A 14,779-nucleotide genomic window follows, 5' to 3' on the forward strand; every position below is an offset into this window, starting at 1 on the left:
AAGTGAAACCAGTTGAGGAGACTAGATTTAAAATTGAAAAACAAGATCTAAAGTCCAACCGATTCCGATGAGGCAAAGAGTGGTGCAACATGGTGGAGGGGAGGGTGGACAAAGGTAGCGCAACATAAGAAAAGGGATGGCCGAAGCAACTTAACTAGTTGGAAAAACCAAAAAAAAAAAAAAAAAAGGGGAGCTCCCTCCTCCCCATGTCTAATTTTCTCTCTAGGGCTGGCTAGAAGTCTCCATATAGTTTGCTAATTGTATATATATATATATATATATATATTTGATTCTATAATATTGTCCATTTAACTATTGATTGTATTGCCTATTTTATTTGACCTTAGTCAACTATAAATAGACCATCTTGTATATAGATTAATACACACAAAAATACAGTATTTAGATCATTCTTATATTTTTTAGTTATTTTAACAATTTGTACTTTTGTAATTTTTTTTCTTAAGAAAAAAAATAGGCTCCTTCTCTAGGCGACAAAAGTGGGATTTAGTGAAATTGAGGTCTTCAACAATTTGTTGTCTAGATTGTTAGAGCCCTTATGGAATCCGTAATCCAAAAACGTTTTGGGTTGTTCAATGACTTGCTATAATAAGTAAGTCTCATATGAGGTCTCTCACACTTGTGGCGCAGCCGCGCAAATTGTTAATAATTTGAAGAGTAACTTAAGCGCTAACATTAGCTTTTATTAGATTTTCCTTAAATTTAGAACACTAGCAGCAAATTTCTTTAAATTTAGAGAATAAAACTATTTTTTACTTTTATACTCAAATAAATTTCACAATAATTTTTCTTATAATTTCTCTATCCAATTTAAATATTCTTTTAAATAAATGTTAAGGAAAAGAGAAAGCCTCTTTTGCTACCCTAGCATTAGATTTTTTCTTGGTTTAGAGAACACCGAGAGAGTCTTGCATCAACTCTTTAAGAATGTTTCTTACATTTAAAAAAGAAAATAAAATTTAAGGAGTTAGATGCTAGTGCTCTTAAAAATCCCTTTGTGATTGAATGCTAATGGCTAAACAGGATGCTCAAGCCTAATTGGACCCAAATCAGTTTTATAGGGTCCATCATGGGTGATGCTCTCAATTGTCAACTTATAAGGGCTTTTTTTTCTTGGCCCAAGGGCCAATCTTGTTGTAATGGGCTTATTAAAGCCCACTCTTTCTACCACATCATATGGCTTTATGCATTGCTGTTTGGGATACTTCTCCTGAAGGCTTAAACCCCCAGAACACAGAGGAACTTAAACCCCGAAACCTAAACCCACGACTCGACATGTCGGAGCAACCCGAAGCCGAATCGGCGCTGCTCCTCCGCGGGTACGAGCTCCGTCTCCTGCGTTGCACCCTCGCTTGCTCACCGTCCGATTCCCCGCCAAACCAACCAGCCCATCCGCCGTCCGATCAAACTCCACTTCTCCATGCACTTATCAGCGACATCCTCGCTTCAATCGAGGCCGGCGACTACCTCCGCGCCCTCTCCTCCGACGCCGCCAGACTCGTAGTCCAACTCGCCGGTAACTCGCACATTGACTCTGCCGAGTGCGCCGACCGAGTATACTCCGAGTCGCTCGACCGCGTGGAGTCGTTCATTTCACAGGGAAATGAATCCGAATTCGACGACGAGGACAGGGCCTGTAGGGTGGTCCTCGTTATGTGCGTCGCCGTTGCCGCGTTCCTCGGGTTCACTCAGTGCAACGTGACTGGGTTAGTCAGTCCCCGAGTCACAGCACAATAATCTTTTTCTTTTTTTCTTTTGAGGTTAACTGGATATTGAATTGTTTTGTAGGCCCTTGAAGGCAATAATGCCGAAATGTCCAGTGGCATTGGAAGGAGATACAGAAATGGTGGAATGGGAGAATTGGGCGCGTAATCAGCTAATGGCTGCTGGCTCTGACTTGCTTGGCAAGTTTTCTATTCTCCAGGTAACTACTAAAAATCACTATCCTAAAACAGTTAAAGTTATTTATCATTACTGTTTATGTTGTTTATTTGTCAATTGTTGTTGTTGCTGTTGTTGTTGTTATATTGGAAGCTGAAACAAGTCCTTTTGATTGTAATGTAGTATATAGTGTTTGCTAAGATGTTGCTCATGAGGACAAGAGACACGTTATTTGGAGGAAGTGTGTCTTCCACATACAAGATTGGTAGCATCGCGTGGTGGCTTGCTAGAATCGTATTTCTTCAACAAAGAATTTTGGATGAGCGATCCTCTTCTTTGTTTGATCTACTGCACGTCTATATGGGTGAGACTCTACAGTGTTTTGACACTTTGGAAAAAGTAACAAGTTATTTTGGTTCTAGTTTATGTGATGGGGAGGCTTCAACAATCATCTCAATGGTTCATTTAGAAGCTGGAATGATGGAATACACCTATGGAAGAGTTGATTCTTGCAGGTGGGTTATCATGGGGAAGCTATTTTATCTAATCAACTTGTTTGTGGTCACGTTGGTTTTAATGAGGAAAAAAAAGCCTAAGAACCGTAGTCATATTGATTTTTATTTGAAAATCTCTGTTTAATGTTGAAACGGGGTCTCGGTTTTTGATTACTCCAGCTTATCTTACCTGTGTCGTATCAGGCAACATTTTGAGTCAGCTGAAGTGGCAGCTGGGCTTGAGCTTTCTGTTACTGGGATCCTTGGCTTCCGTGCTGTACATCAGGTAAAACATTTGCAGTACATAAATTGTGAGTTTGTTGAAGATGTATTTCTTCGTAGCTTTCCTGATTATTCTTGGATATAGGTAGAACCTAAGGCACAAATGGTACTTGTTGCAAACACCAGCTCATCAAACTCTGGTGATAAATGCTCCTTAGAAAGCTCTGGCCTCCAGGCACACAATTCTAGTATTGGAGAAGATAATTCACATCTACATCAAGATGAGACCTCAGAAGTCTCTGACATATTGATGGCCCCAAAATTGTTAGTGAATAATAATGAAGGAGCAAGATCAAAAGGAATTCAAAATGTTGGTCATTCTGTGGCTCCTTTGAGGGGAATCCAACAGGCAGCAATTTTGGCCCAATGCCTTCTTATTGAGAAGAGTAGTCGGAATGATGAAATGCAAAGTGAGTTCTTGACACAAACTTTTGGTAGTAATATGAGCCTCATCTTTGTTTTCATGTTGATTAATGCAGAAGAAGCCATTTCAAAATGCAAGCTATATCATTTCCTTATTATTCATATATTTGATAGTGTAAGATTGAATTAATAACCACCAGAAGGGCTTAGATTTTGCTAAAATTGTTAATAAATCACTTGCCCTTTAGTTTCTCACAATTCAGTACGGCCACCAACCCCGCTTTTTCCCCTCTTAATTGGAAAACAAATGATTAATTGAACAAGCTTATCAAGGGTTTGTTTGGTAAACGATTTCGTTTCGGTTTCGGTTCGATACTGTAGCAAAAATTGATTGATGTGAAAAAAAGTAAGAATGTTTTTTTTGAAAAGTGAAAAAGTAAGAATATTTGGTGCGGAAAAATGAAAAAAAATTTGTTTTGTAGTGATTTTTTTATTTGAATAGTAATAAAAAATAATTGATGTGATGTAAAAAGTAAGAGAATGTTGAAAAAATGAGAAAGTGAGATGAATGGTGTTGTGCCAAAACCATTTATCAAGCGGACCCCAAGAGATGAGATCCCAAGAAGAGGGAATATTAAAGTTAAAAAAGTAAAAATGAAAGACAGTTGAGAATTAAAAAGATCTGAAGTTACTGTAAAAAATGAGACACACTGCTGCATTTCTTGCTTAGAGATCTACATCAAAGTTGTTTCCATGGGCCAAGCAGTTAAAGTTCGCCATCACTGCAATGCTCCAAATCAGTCCGCAAAATAGTTTCTGCTTCTATCATAGTCTCAACATGTTCGTTTATCATCAGTAGAGCAAGGATTTCTTTACTAGAGTCCCTTTCACATTGTTCTTATTTTAATTATGTTCTGAAGTGAATTTCTGAGTTAAGGTCCCCCTCTTTGGTCATTCAACAGCCCAATTTCTGTTTCAGGATGGGATATGGCTCCATACATAGAGGCAATTGATTCTCAGCAATCATCATGTTTTATTGTAAGTAGATAATTATTGCACCATGTAATTACTAACTGCATTTTATATTTTTCTGACTGGACCTTTTCTTACTTCAACGGTTAGTGTGAAATGTTGAATGTCATAATAAAAGTCATTGCACTTTCTTTTTTTTTTTTAATAATTGATCGGGATATGATTAAAAGCGTAAGGCGCTCCATGTACACATGAAGTTTACAAGAGAAGTCGCCTAGGTAGTAGGGACAAAAAAAACAAGAAAATCATAATAACTGATCACTAAAGGAGAAACATGATAAAAGTTGTTATACTAGAAAATCATGTAAATCATTATAAAAGTCATTGTACTTAAATAAGAATGAGGATTTTCTTTTACATAGATAAGCCATTATGATGGGTACTAGATTCAAGTATACAAAGGTGAGAAATTAGTCAAGATTTGTTATTAATTAGTTAGGACTTTCTTATACTTTTGGGGTTTGAGCAATCGGAGGTGATGGGACTTGCTAGTTCAATTAATCTATTTGATACTCCATATATGGATGTATCGTATAATGATTCCCATAGCACTCAACTTTATGGGCTTTAGAGTCCTTTAGTGAACCAAAATTTTCTTACAATTGATATCGTATATCTATTGATTTTTGATTCCTATGTGAGTTGTAAAAAATCTTTTTTCTCCTCAGATAAGGTGTCTCTGTGACATCTTACGTATTCGATGGGAGTCAGCTCGTAGTCGCACAAGGGAGCGTGCTTTGATGATGATGGATAAATTGGTATGAGGTGCCTCACTGTTACCATGACTACTTGACCTTCTTAAAGATATCCAGTTGTTTTGGTTGTATGTCCTTTTTCCCTATTTTTGTTATATGTTTTCCAACACTTTGTATCATTGAACAGCTGCTTATCTTTCTCCTGTGGTGATTAGTTACCTTGATTTTCTTGTTCTTTTTGCCTCTAATGCTTTTAATTATATCTCGATTACTTATATAAATTTGTTTTTCCAACTAAATGCCTTTTCCTTCCCATTTTTAACTGTAGTCATCCCTCTGAATTTGTGGGTTTGTTGTGCAAGTTTACATTTCCTTGGTTGAGGGAAATATTGAAGACCAACACCCAGATGCAAACGTGTTCAAGTACATATGTTTGTAGAATTGTATGCATACACTTTGTGCTCAGCTATGTTCGAACCGAAAATCTACCCACTCCAACCCACTTGATGCTACCTGAGCTAAGCACGGGGGCCCATAAATATGATATTGGATCTATTGAAAGTTTCATTCCTATGTATTCGATATGCCTTGTTTTTTTGTTTTTGAAAAATGGCAGCATGGATAATGCTGTTTGTATTTTTGGGACTTTATTCTCTTATTTTTTGCTCCAGTATGTAAATAGTCCTAATTTATTTGTCATATTGTAGTATCACAACAGCATCTCACAAAAAAATACTTTGAACGGTTTCAGGTTGAGACTGTCTGTGAGCCTTCTCCAGGAGTAGCACAACGACTTCCTTTTTGTTTTGGAGTTTATATCCCTACTATTCCTGCCTTGCGAAAGTACGAAATCACTTTTCATTGTCTTTAAATGCTGTAGTTATCCAAAAAAAAAAAAAAGTCTTTAAATGCTGTACTTGAGTTTTGTCCCCAACATTTACTTTGTTTAGCTATTGATATGAGCTATCATCTCCTATTCTTCCATATAATGTTTCATACTGACAACTCCCTTCTTGTCAGAGTTACTTATCAAAAAAAAAAAACTCCCTTCTTGTCAGAGTTGTATGCATACATAACTCCTCTTGTTTTTTTCTATTTGTTTTTTCCCCCTTTAATTTTAGGGAGTACGGTGAACTTTTAGTGCGCTTTGGTTTGATTGGAGAGGCAGTTAAAATTTTTGAGGACTTAGAGTTATGGGATAATGTAATATATTGCTACCGGTATGTTGATACTTGACACCAGTATCCAAGTCAATTTCCTTAATATATTTTTTATTATTTGCTTTTGATCCTTTGTTGCTGGGAGTCTCATGTGTGATACAATATGTAAAATAGCCTATTGGAGAAGAAAGCAGCAGCGGTTGAACTCATCAAGAAACGGCTATCTGAAGTGCCAAATGACCCCAGGTTATGGTACGTGAGTTACTTGTTCTTTTATTTTCTTTCTCTTTTTAGTTGAGTTAACTTATCTCACCTAGTGCAATCAAACTGCAAAAGTTCAACTGACATATTCTTATGGAAGATTTAATTTGATATCAATCTTAATTTAAATGGACAACTAAAGAACTCAATGATGAGATTTTTCCAACTTGTTTTGACTGTAATGAACTAAGTTTATTACTAGGAAAATGTTAAAAAGGAAGATTATTGATCTGTAGATTGATATTTGTCGGTTATTTTTCTAATAATAATATCGTACCTGGTTATGCTAGCTTATTTTTAGAAGCTTGTTGTATCAATAATAAATGTTATGATATTCGCATGACTACTCAAATCATAAACTACATGCCATGTGTTAACTTGATATGATAATGTTGTACTGCAGCCTATGACTTGGCGATTATTACTCAGTTGACATCTTATTCTTGTATTTTTAATATATACATATACTTTTCATGTTAAATTATGAAATAATGTATATTAGATGACTAAAATGGAAATAACTGAAGTAGCCAAGAAATTGCCAGAAGGCCTTGATGTCTAATTACTAGCTCAACAGTGTTCATGTGGTGGTGGCAGCATATCCTATGTTTCCCATCAAACCTTACAAGTATCTTTGTTTGATTATTGGATCAATTATTTTAAGTTCTATACTATTTGACTACATGTACATTTGCATGTATTTGTGTATTTTAGATTTTAATTCCTAGACTTGTAGTGCCTGACAAGTTATTTTCACATGCTTCTTACTATAGGAAGTTACACAACACATCACTATAGCTTTTGAATTTCTCGATTATTAGTTGGGATATAGGGACTAGGGTTTATGTTATAAGGGTTTTTATAACTTATACTTATCAAAAAAAAAATGATTTTTATAACTTATAACAAATCCTTTAATTGTCTCCATTGAAAGTAATGAATAATCAATATAAAGTTTGCAGCAAAGATGATCTTATAGTTAGTATGACTACCATTACCCAAAGCCTCCTCCCTGAATCCTTAACTCATAGCTGGACTCCCAGCAATTAATCGTGGAAATTGACATAAAGTTTGCCTTTGAAGTTGCATATTTTCTACTGATGATGCGAAGGGAGCATCATCTAGGCGTAGGAAATGCAAGGCTCACGCTTGTTAGAGTATGAGGGCTTTGGGTTTTGTTGTCTTGTGGGCTTTTTGGGTGGGTTGGGTTGTGGGTGTTTTTGCTATTTTTGGGTTTCGGGCTTGTTGGAACTCCTTATGTATACGGTCTATATACTTAGGGGCGCCTTACGCTTTCAATAGAGTTTTTCATTATATATATATATACACTACTAATTTCCGTTTTATGGCTCATAGGTCTTCCCTCTTTGTTAGCATGCTGAAACACGTTCATGTTTTTGGCAAACACCATTTGTTTATGATAGAATCTTATATAGTTTGGTCAAAACAAATTGTACTTGTACTTCAAGTAACTTCTATAAGCTTGTAGTTTTTCGTAAAATGGTACTCACTAGGGTGACATTTGCAGTTTGCTTTGTGTTTGTTTGTCTTGAAGCTCTATTTCCTGTTATTTATCTTCACTGTCGTTGTCTGCATGAACCTATGCATGTGAGTGATGATCTGCTTAGCTTTTCTTTTAAACTGTTAGTACGCTTGGAAAACTTTTTATGAGATAGCTAACATTTTGGTTTCCACAATCTATTTCACTGGCTCTAAATCTGTTTTCTAGGTGTTCATTGGGTGATGTTACAAATAGTGATGCTTGCTATGAAAAAGCCCTGGAAGTTTCAAAAAATAGGTCAGCTAGAGCTAAGGTGATTCCTTTCTTATTATCAATTTTTCATCAGTGTGCTTTTATATGGATTTTTTGTTAATACTATTGAATCTACTTGTCAGCGGGCTCTTGCTCGTAGTGCATACAATAGAGGGGACTATGAAACATCTAAAATCCTCTGGTCAGTTTGCTTAAATGCCTTCTAGTATATTGTTTCTGTTGTTAGTCCTTTAGTATTGATGATAATATGTATAGTTCATGATGGGTTTGGGTTTACAACGATTTCCTTGTACTCATGCTCAGGGAGTCTGCAATGGCCCTGAATTCTTTGTATCCGGATGGCTGGTTCGCCCTTGGGGCTGCTGCTTTGAAGGTAATTTATATGATCTACATTTGGGTTAATTCTCTATTAGTTGGGGTTTTGCACCCAAATATATGTGCATTTTGTAGGTTCCATCAAAACGAGAGAGGTCATTGAATTGTATTATTAAATTTATCAGAAATTTCTGAAACTATTGCTGAAGAATTGTTACAGGCTAGAGATGTGGAAAAGGCTCTGGATGGGTTTACTCGTGCTGTTCAGCTTGATCCTGAAAACGGGGAGGCTTGGAATAATATTGCTTGTTTGTATGTTCTCTTTGCTTTAGTCATCTTGCTTTCTGTGCATTCTGATATATACTGTTTTTGTTTTCTCATCTCAATATATGTTAATATTTATATTCATAAAAAAGGGTTAATATTAAGTTTTATATAGACTTAAACTTTTGCACACGTTTTCCTTCTCTCAATTAGAGATTTTTTTTTTGGCAATCACCATGACCGCCTCCTTTCAAATATATATTTTTTGAATGTTTATATATCAAAAGCGCAGAGGGGCGCAAGGCCATTGATAAGTAATTTTACAATGGCCTCCTCCACAACAAAAGGGTCAATGCCATAAGGACAATACCCTCCGCTGGTGTCCGACATGGCCCTTATTGAAGAGGATTTTGTAATCGAAAGATGATAACAGAACTTCTCTATTTTTGTCTTATTTCACTTAAAAGAACAGTATATTAGCTATTCTTTGGTATAGCTTATGAAACAGGGATGGGGATTGTTCTAATCTCTCAAAAAACAGTGGGGAGTTGTAATATCAACAACACCTCAAGGGAGACAAAGGCAACTTGCCTTTTTCTTTTGTGTGTGCATGTTGTGGAGGGGTGTGCTTCCTCATATTTGTTTGCTATATCTTTGACTTTGTTTCAAGAGAATTATTATTTTTGTAGCAAATCTGAATTGTTGAAAGCTGCTAAGAGGGGATATTTTATATTAAGCACTGTATTCTCTTTTATATCCTCACCACTAAACTTATGAGTTCGATATTAGTTTTTCCAAAGTATACCTTCTGTTAGATTGAAATCATTCATGTTTAACATGTGTCAGTTGGAATATCTCTCAAAATCTCATTTTGGCATGGTTGTCTTATAGCATTATTTACCTTCTGTTAGATTGAAATCATTCATGTTTAACATATGTCAGTTGGAATATCTCTCAATCTCATTTTGGCATGGTTGTCTTTATGGCATTATTTTCGTAGGAAAGTAATTCTTTGGGTTTATTTGGTGTGGAACTATATGTTTCAAGTCCAGTAAGGAATATAGTTTGGAACGCTATGTTTGAGTCTTATGGGAGTTGATTCTGTAAGGGCTTCATTAGGGTTTGCAGAGATGTGAAGGAAATGTGAATGCTAGGATCAGGGAACTATTTGTCTCAAGGCTTTGAATGGAGGGAGCTAGGAAAGATTGTTGTTTCAGTGCTTTGGTGCCATTCGTTTATTTGTTTTATTTTTTCTACTTTGATATCTTGCCCTCATGGTGAACTCTTCTCATTTTGGAACTATAGTCTGAACTTTTTTTTGGTTGAAATACTGTGGATGAATTATTATATGCAACTTTTTACCTTGAAATACAGCCTACCTCATTTTTATGTAAAACTTTTACATGTTAATTAGCCTCCCTAGTAACAACATTATGCATCAAGGGCTATGTTTCGAACCATTAATGAAGAATAATTTCGAGCCATTTATGATTTTTTTTTTCATTATTAAAAGTCATTTGTGATTGATGTGTCATTTAATATTTTGGATATTTATTTCACTTAATTCTTCCATTAGTATTAGTAAATTATATGCACACTTTTTTGTTGTTGGATAAATTATATGCAAGTTAGCAATTATGCAGGCATATGATCAAGAAGAGGAGCAAAGAGGCTTTCATAGCATTTAAAGAAGCCCTAAAGTTCAAGTTTGGTCTTTCTTCCCATAATTAGAATCTCATTTCTATGCACGTACTTGTACACAATGCCCACACACACACATAACATTGTCAATTGCTGTATTTCCAAAGGTATGTTATGTAGTAACCAAACATGATTTGGTGACAGGCGAGAGAGTTGGCAATTGTGGGAGAACTATGGTCATGTTGCAGTGGATGTGGGCAATATTGGTCAGGTAAGTGCTTTCTTTTTGCTAAGTAAGGCGTCTGGTTTAATATTTTTTATAAGTAATTGTAAATTCATTGGAAAGTGCAATGGCGCAACCCAAATACACAAAAAGTATACAAGAGACAGCAGAAAAAAGATCTAAAAAAAATGAAAGTTCGAAATATTAAAACCAAAAGCTGCAGCCCAATAAAAAAAAGTCTTAAGGAATAAAGCCTTTAATTTCACCAAAGTCCTCTTATGTTCCTCAAAGCGTCGATTGTTTCTTTCCTCTAAAGGCACCACGTAAGGCAAGACAAAATCATCTTCTAAATTGCATCAAGCTGATTCCTGCCACCACGTAGGGCAAGACAAAGTCTTCTCCTAAGCCTTTCTTTGGAGGCTTTATGTGCTTCATATGAGGAGTTCACAACAGGAAACACTTTCTCAGGTTTTTATACAATGGATGTTGGTTTGCAGTTTGCACACCACAGTTTGCTATACTAAACATACAAAACTGATCATGTGTTTATCCTCACAGCTTAGCTCAAGCTCTTTTTCGTTGCATGTGCTAAATATTAAATGTCATAGTACTCTTACAAATAATTTCTTCCACTCTGCTTGAGATGTCCCCATAAGACAATTAGACAAGGTTTGGGAGTTACGGGTTTGAACTGGGCTGTATTTAATTAAGCTTATATAGCAACAGTTGCTCTGTGTGTGTGGGGGGGAAGTAATATCAACAACAATTATGATTACGTGCCGCATGTGTGTGGGGGTGGGTGGAAAAGTAATAGCAACAACATTTCCATGCTGCAGCTGCATGCTAATTCCAAAAAGCATGCTGGCAGTGCATTCGTCCCAAAAAAAAATAAAAAATAAAAATGCTAGCAGTGTATGTCTTAACTATTTCTTACTTACTACATTAGCTATAAGACTAAGTCTTGGTGCCTTATGAGAATTTTAATTTAAACCAATTTTAGAACTAAAATAGCTGCAATTCTTTACAGTCTGCTTGAATAACCCCAAGGGGTTGGCCCAAGTGGTGGATGCCTTGGTCTTTAAGGTTTGCTCTTTTCAAGGTCCAAGGTTCAACACCTTATGGGTGCAAATAATCTCTTGGGGCCACACTCCCTGGTGAAAAGCCAACGATTTAACCAGTTTCGTGTAAGAAAACTCCAGAGGGTGCGGTGCACGGGACCGGGGTTTACTCTGTAGGGGGTGGGTCTGAAGGGCCCTGCCTTGGAGAGGTTTCCCGACATAAAAAAAAAAAGTTTGCTTGAATTTTGAAAAGGATTTAAGTAGTCTTTAGAAGGATATAAAATGCTATTATGTATACATCTGACATGATGGATAATGATTAAATGTTTCTTCTTCAATACACTTTTTTCTATTGGATTACTAGATTAGGGCTCTCAATTATTGGGCATTTTTTCACATTTAATTTTTCTTTGCATGGTTAATACATGTAAAAGTTCATGTTGGGTCATAAATTTATTTTAACTTTTTATGGTGGCGTCATTCTATTTGACCCTTGTTGTTATTCGTTTCCATGATTCTTTTAGGCTCTGGAAGCTATACAAAAGGTTTTGGACATGACTAATAATAAAAGAATTGATGCTGAATTATTAAAGAGAATTACGATAGAGGTGGAAAACAGAGCTTCACCTAATCAGCCCGGATCTCATGTGATGACGAATGAGGATAGTTCTTCTGATCAAGATTGTCTTAATGAGTCAACATATGCAGAGTCTGGCATGGGAAGGTCGCATGAAACTGAGTACTTGGTGGAGTTTCTTGGAAAAGTGCTACAGCGGGTATGCAAATCCTTCATGATCATTGTTTTGCTTTTGACATGTAACTCTCTCTCTCTCGTCTATGTTTCTACTGTCTTACATTATAGGTTTTTTTTTATCTCCCCCCTCCTTTTCCTTCTGTATATGTGGGCACATGATACATATTTGACCATTCTTGAGTCAAGTCTGTCCACGCTTGGTCATTAATCATTGCCCATGCTTAAATCAATATGTATTGGTGTTTGCGACTATTGATCTGTGTGCCTCTGTGCCATGGCTCTCCCTTGGCATCTTTTGAATGAATTTACTTATAGTGCCACACATAGGCATGTTAGATATATCATATTGTTACATATTTCATATTTGAGTATTTATCTTTCTAATACAGATAGTTCGAAGTCTGGGCGGAGCAGATATCTGGGGCTTATATGCAAGGTGGCACAAAATCAAAGGAGATCTGACAATGTGCTCTGAAGCCCTCTTAAAGCAAGTTAGATCATACCAGGTATCACTGTCAATGTCTAGTACATCTGTTTTTCTGCCCATGTTATTTTGAATGATTGCCTTAATGCAATCCACTTTCTTTTTCTGTCATATATTCTCAAGTATGCATCATCATTCACCTGTAGCACAATAGAATTATCCTGTAGGAGAAGACCTGTAGCATCATTTCGTGGGAGTCTGTTGCAAAGAAAAGAGGGTTTGGCTTTCACGGTGGACCAGAGATTGTCCCAGTAGAGCTTTTTTCTTAGCTTGCTAATGTTTAAGGATGTATGTGTGGAGGAGATTTGGCCTAATCTCTGGCTCGTAACAAGAATTTTTGTTCCCAGAACTCTTCTTCTGTCTATGAAGCCTTGTTGATTGCCCAAGTAGCTCACTATTGTTTTTTCTTTGGTTGGTGGTGGTCCTGGTGGATATTATTCTAGCTATAGTTGCTGTTCTCGGAAACAGATTTAATTTTAGTTGAGAAAGCTGTGCATCACAAAGATTTACTGTTAGATAATGAAGTGGCTCTCTCTCTCTCTCTCTCAGGGATCTGATTTATGGAAAGATAGAGATCGTTTTAAAAGTTTCGCACAAGCCTCCTTGGAACTTTGCCAGGTGTACATGGAAATTTCTTCATCTACTGGTAGCCATCGAGAACTACGTGCAGCTGAGATGCATCTAAAAAACATAATTAAACAGGCAAGCTTTTTAAATTTTGAGTCCGAGAAAAGCTTACCCTGGAACACTTATTGAGTTTTTCCTTTAACTTAATTGAGTTTGGAGCTGTAGATATCTTAGCTTATGTGTTAGCGTATCATTTTTGCGTGACATTAATTTTGTAAGACGCTTACAAAATCTCAGGCGGAGAGCTTCTCAGACACACAAGAATTTAGAAATCTCCAGGATTGCCTTGATGAAGTGAAGATGAAGCTCCAATCCACTTCTGTGCCCATGCAAAATCCTATCTGATGAAGTCCCTCGAAAATTTTATTGCATTATAAAGACAAGGTAAGACGTACGCTAACAACATTTCAGTTAATAGTATTGTCTTAAGTTACAAGCATGAATATCATGGATTCTGGGCACCTAGTTCCTTCTGCACAGGTGCTTATCTTTGTGTTTAATTATTTTCAGTAGTTACCATGACAAATCCTGACAATTAAAAGATAACAGAAGATGTTGCTTCAAGTTCATTGTGCTTCTCGGCTTTCTTTTTTTTAATTATTTTAAAGAATTTTTTTCTTGTTTGTGATCTAAAAATATGACGTGGACTGTTTGATATATCAAGTTTAAGGTAAAGAAATCTCAACATTACATGCATGGTCGATATACAGGTGATGTATCCTTTCCTGATTGTGAACTTTGCTCTCTTTTTCTTTTTTTTTTTTTTTTTTTTTTTTTTGCAGGGATGTAGTCAATAATACAAGTAGAACATGCAGCCTTCTTTCTGGACAGTTTGGATTGGACGGTCACGGGGATATCATATTTGTTAGCACAAAAAAGAAGAAATATTTACGATCATGATTGGGCCTCTCTCTCTCTCTCTCTCTCTCTCTCTCTATATATATATATATATAGCATTGAGTTTTTTTTACCCTCCAAATCCATATCAATTGAATGTGTATCACACCAAATTTTGTAATATTAGCCAAATTCCTTATTCACCATAGCTAAGTTCACTTCTCATTGAATGATTGACCTAGATTGATTATTATAAGGGTTATTAGTTACCTTTAACCCTCTCAACTATCACTCATTTACACATTTTCACAAACTATAACCCGTCACACTCAACTCTCTTAAACTACCAATCGCTAGCAAAAAAATCAACTGATCAATGCTGTCATATTTGGAAATTGTACCATTTTCTTCCTCAAAAATGATACAAAACTCTAGCTTGCAATTTATTAAACTAAGATGTATAGTTTAAGACTTGGTAAAATTAGAATTAAAGGTACTTATTGCTACGCAAAAAATTTGATACGGTTATTGAAATGGGAAGGGGTGAAGAAAATTAGAGATAATGAAAGTCTGATTAATCCCTCCCTTGACCTTCTTTTAATTTTAAAATTTT

The 14,779-nt window shown here is 36.0% G+C and overlaps 1 protein-coding gene across 2 annotated transcripts; it reads left to right on the forward strand.

The window, feature by feature from the left end:
• Positions 1-1,244: 1,244 nt before the first annotated feature.
• On the forward strand, positions 1,245-14,437 carry LOC132184055 (uncharacterized). Of its 2 annotated transcripts, XM_059597536.2 has the most exons (21): positions 1,245-1,727; positions 1,810-1,945; positions 2,086-2,417; positions 2,601-2,682; positions 2,764-3,088; positions 4,021-4,079; positions 4,742-4,831; positions 5,520-5,611; positions 5,890-5,988; positions 6,103-6,180; positions 7,919-8,003; positions 8,086-8,144; positions 8,267-8,336; positions 8,499-8,590; positions 10,186-10,248; positions 10,388-10,454; positions 11,989-12,240; positions 12,608-12,724; positions 13,252-13,404; positions 13,567-13,713; positions 14,112-14,437. In XM_059597536.2, the coding sequence occupies exons 1-20, from the start codon at positions 1,297-1,299 to the stop codon at positions 13,672-13,674; spliced, it is 2,790 nt and encodes a 929-aa protein (XP_059453519.2). In that variant the 5' UTR covers positions 1,245-1,296; the 3' UTR covers positions 13,675-13,713; positions 14,112-14,437. The 2 variants fall into 2 exon arrangements, with proteins under 2 accessions (XP_059453519.2, XP_059453520.2); XM_059597537.2 differs by lacking the exons at positions 13,567-13,713; positions 14,112-14,437 and having other exon boundaries at positions 11,989-12,280; positions 13,252-13,340.
• Positions 14,438-14,779: the final 342 nt, after the last annotated feature.

The sequence above is a fragment of the Corylus avellana genome, chromosome 7 (assembly GCF_965113065.1).
Source record: "Corylus avellana chromosome 7, dhCorAvel1.hap1.2, whole genome shotgun sequence".
NCBI lineage: Eukaryota > Viridiplantae > Streptophyta > Magnoliopsida > Fagales > Betulaceae > Corylus > Corylus avellana.

Bases quoted from the DNA above. Each gene is read 5' to 3' on its own strand.
- LOC132184055 (XM_059597536.2), top strand. From the start codon at position 1,297: ATGTCGGAGCAACCCGAAGCCGAATCGGCGCTGCTCCTCCGCGGGTAC. The intron at 1,946-2,085 runs GTAACTACTAAA...ATTGTAATGTAG, and splicing joins GCAAGTTTTCTATTCTCCAG to TATATAGTGTTTGCTAAGAT. The intron at 4,832-5,519 runs GTATGAGGTGCC...GAACGGTTTCAG, and splicing joins TGATGATGATGGATAAATTG to GTTGAGACTGTCTGTGAGCC.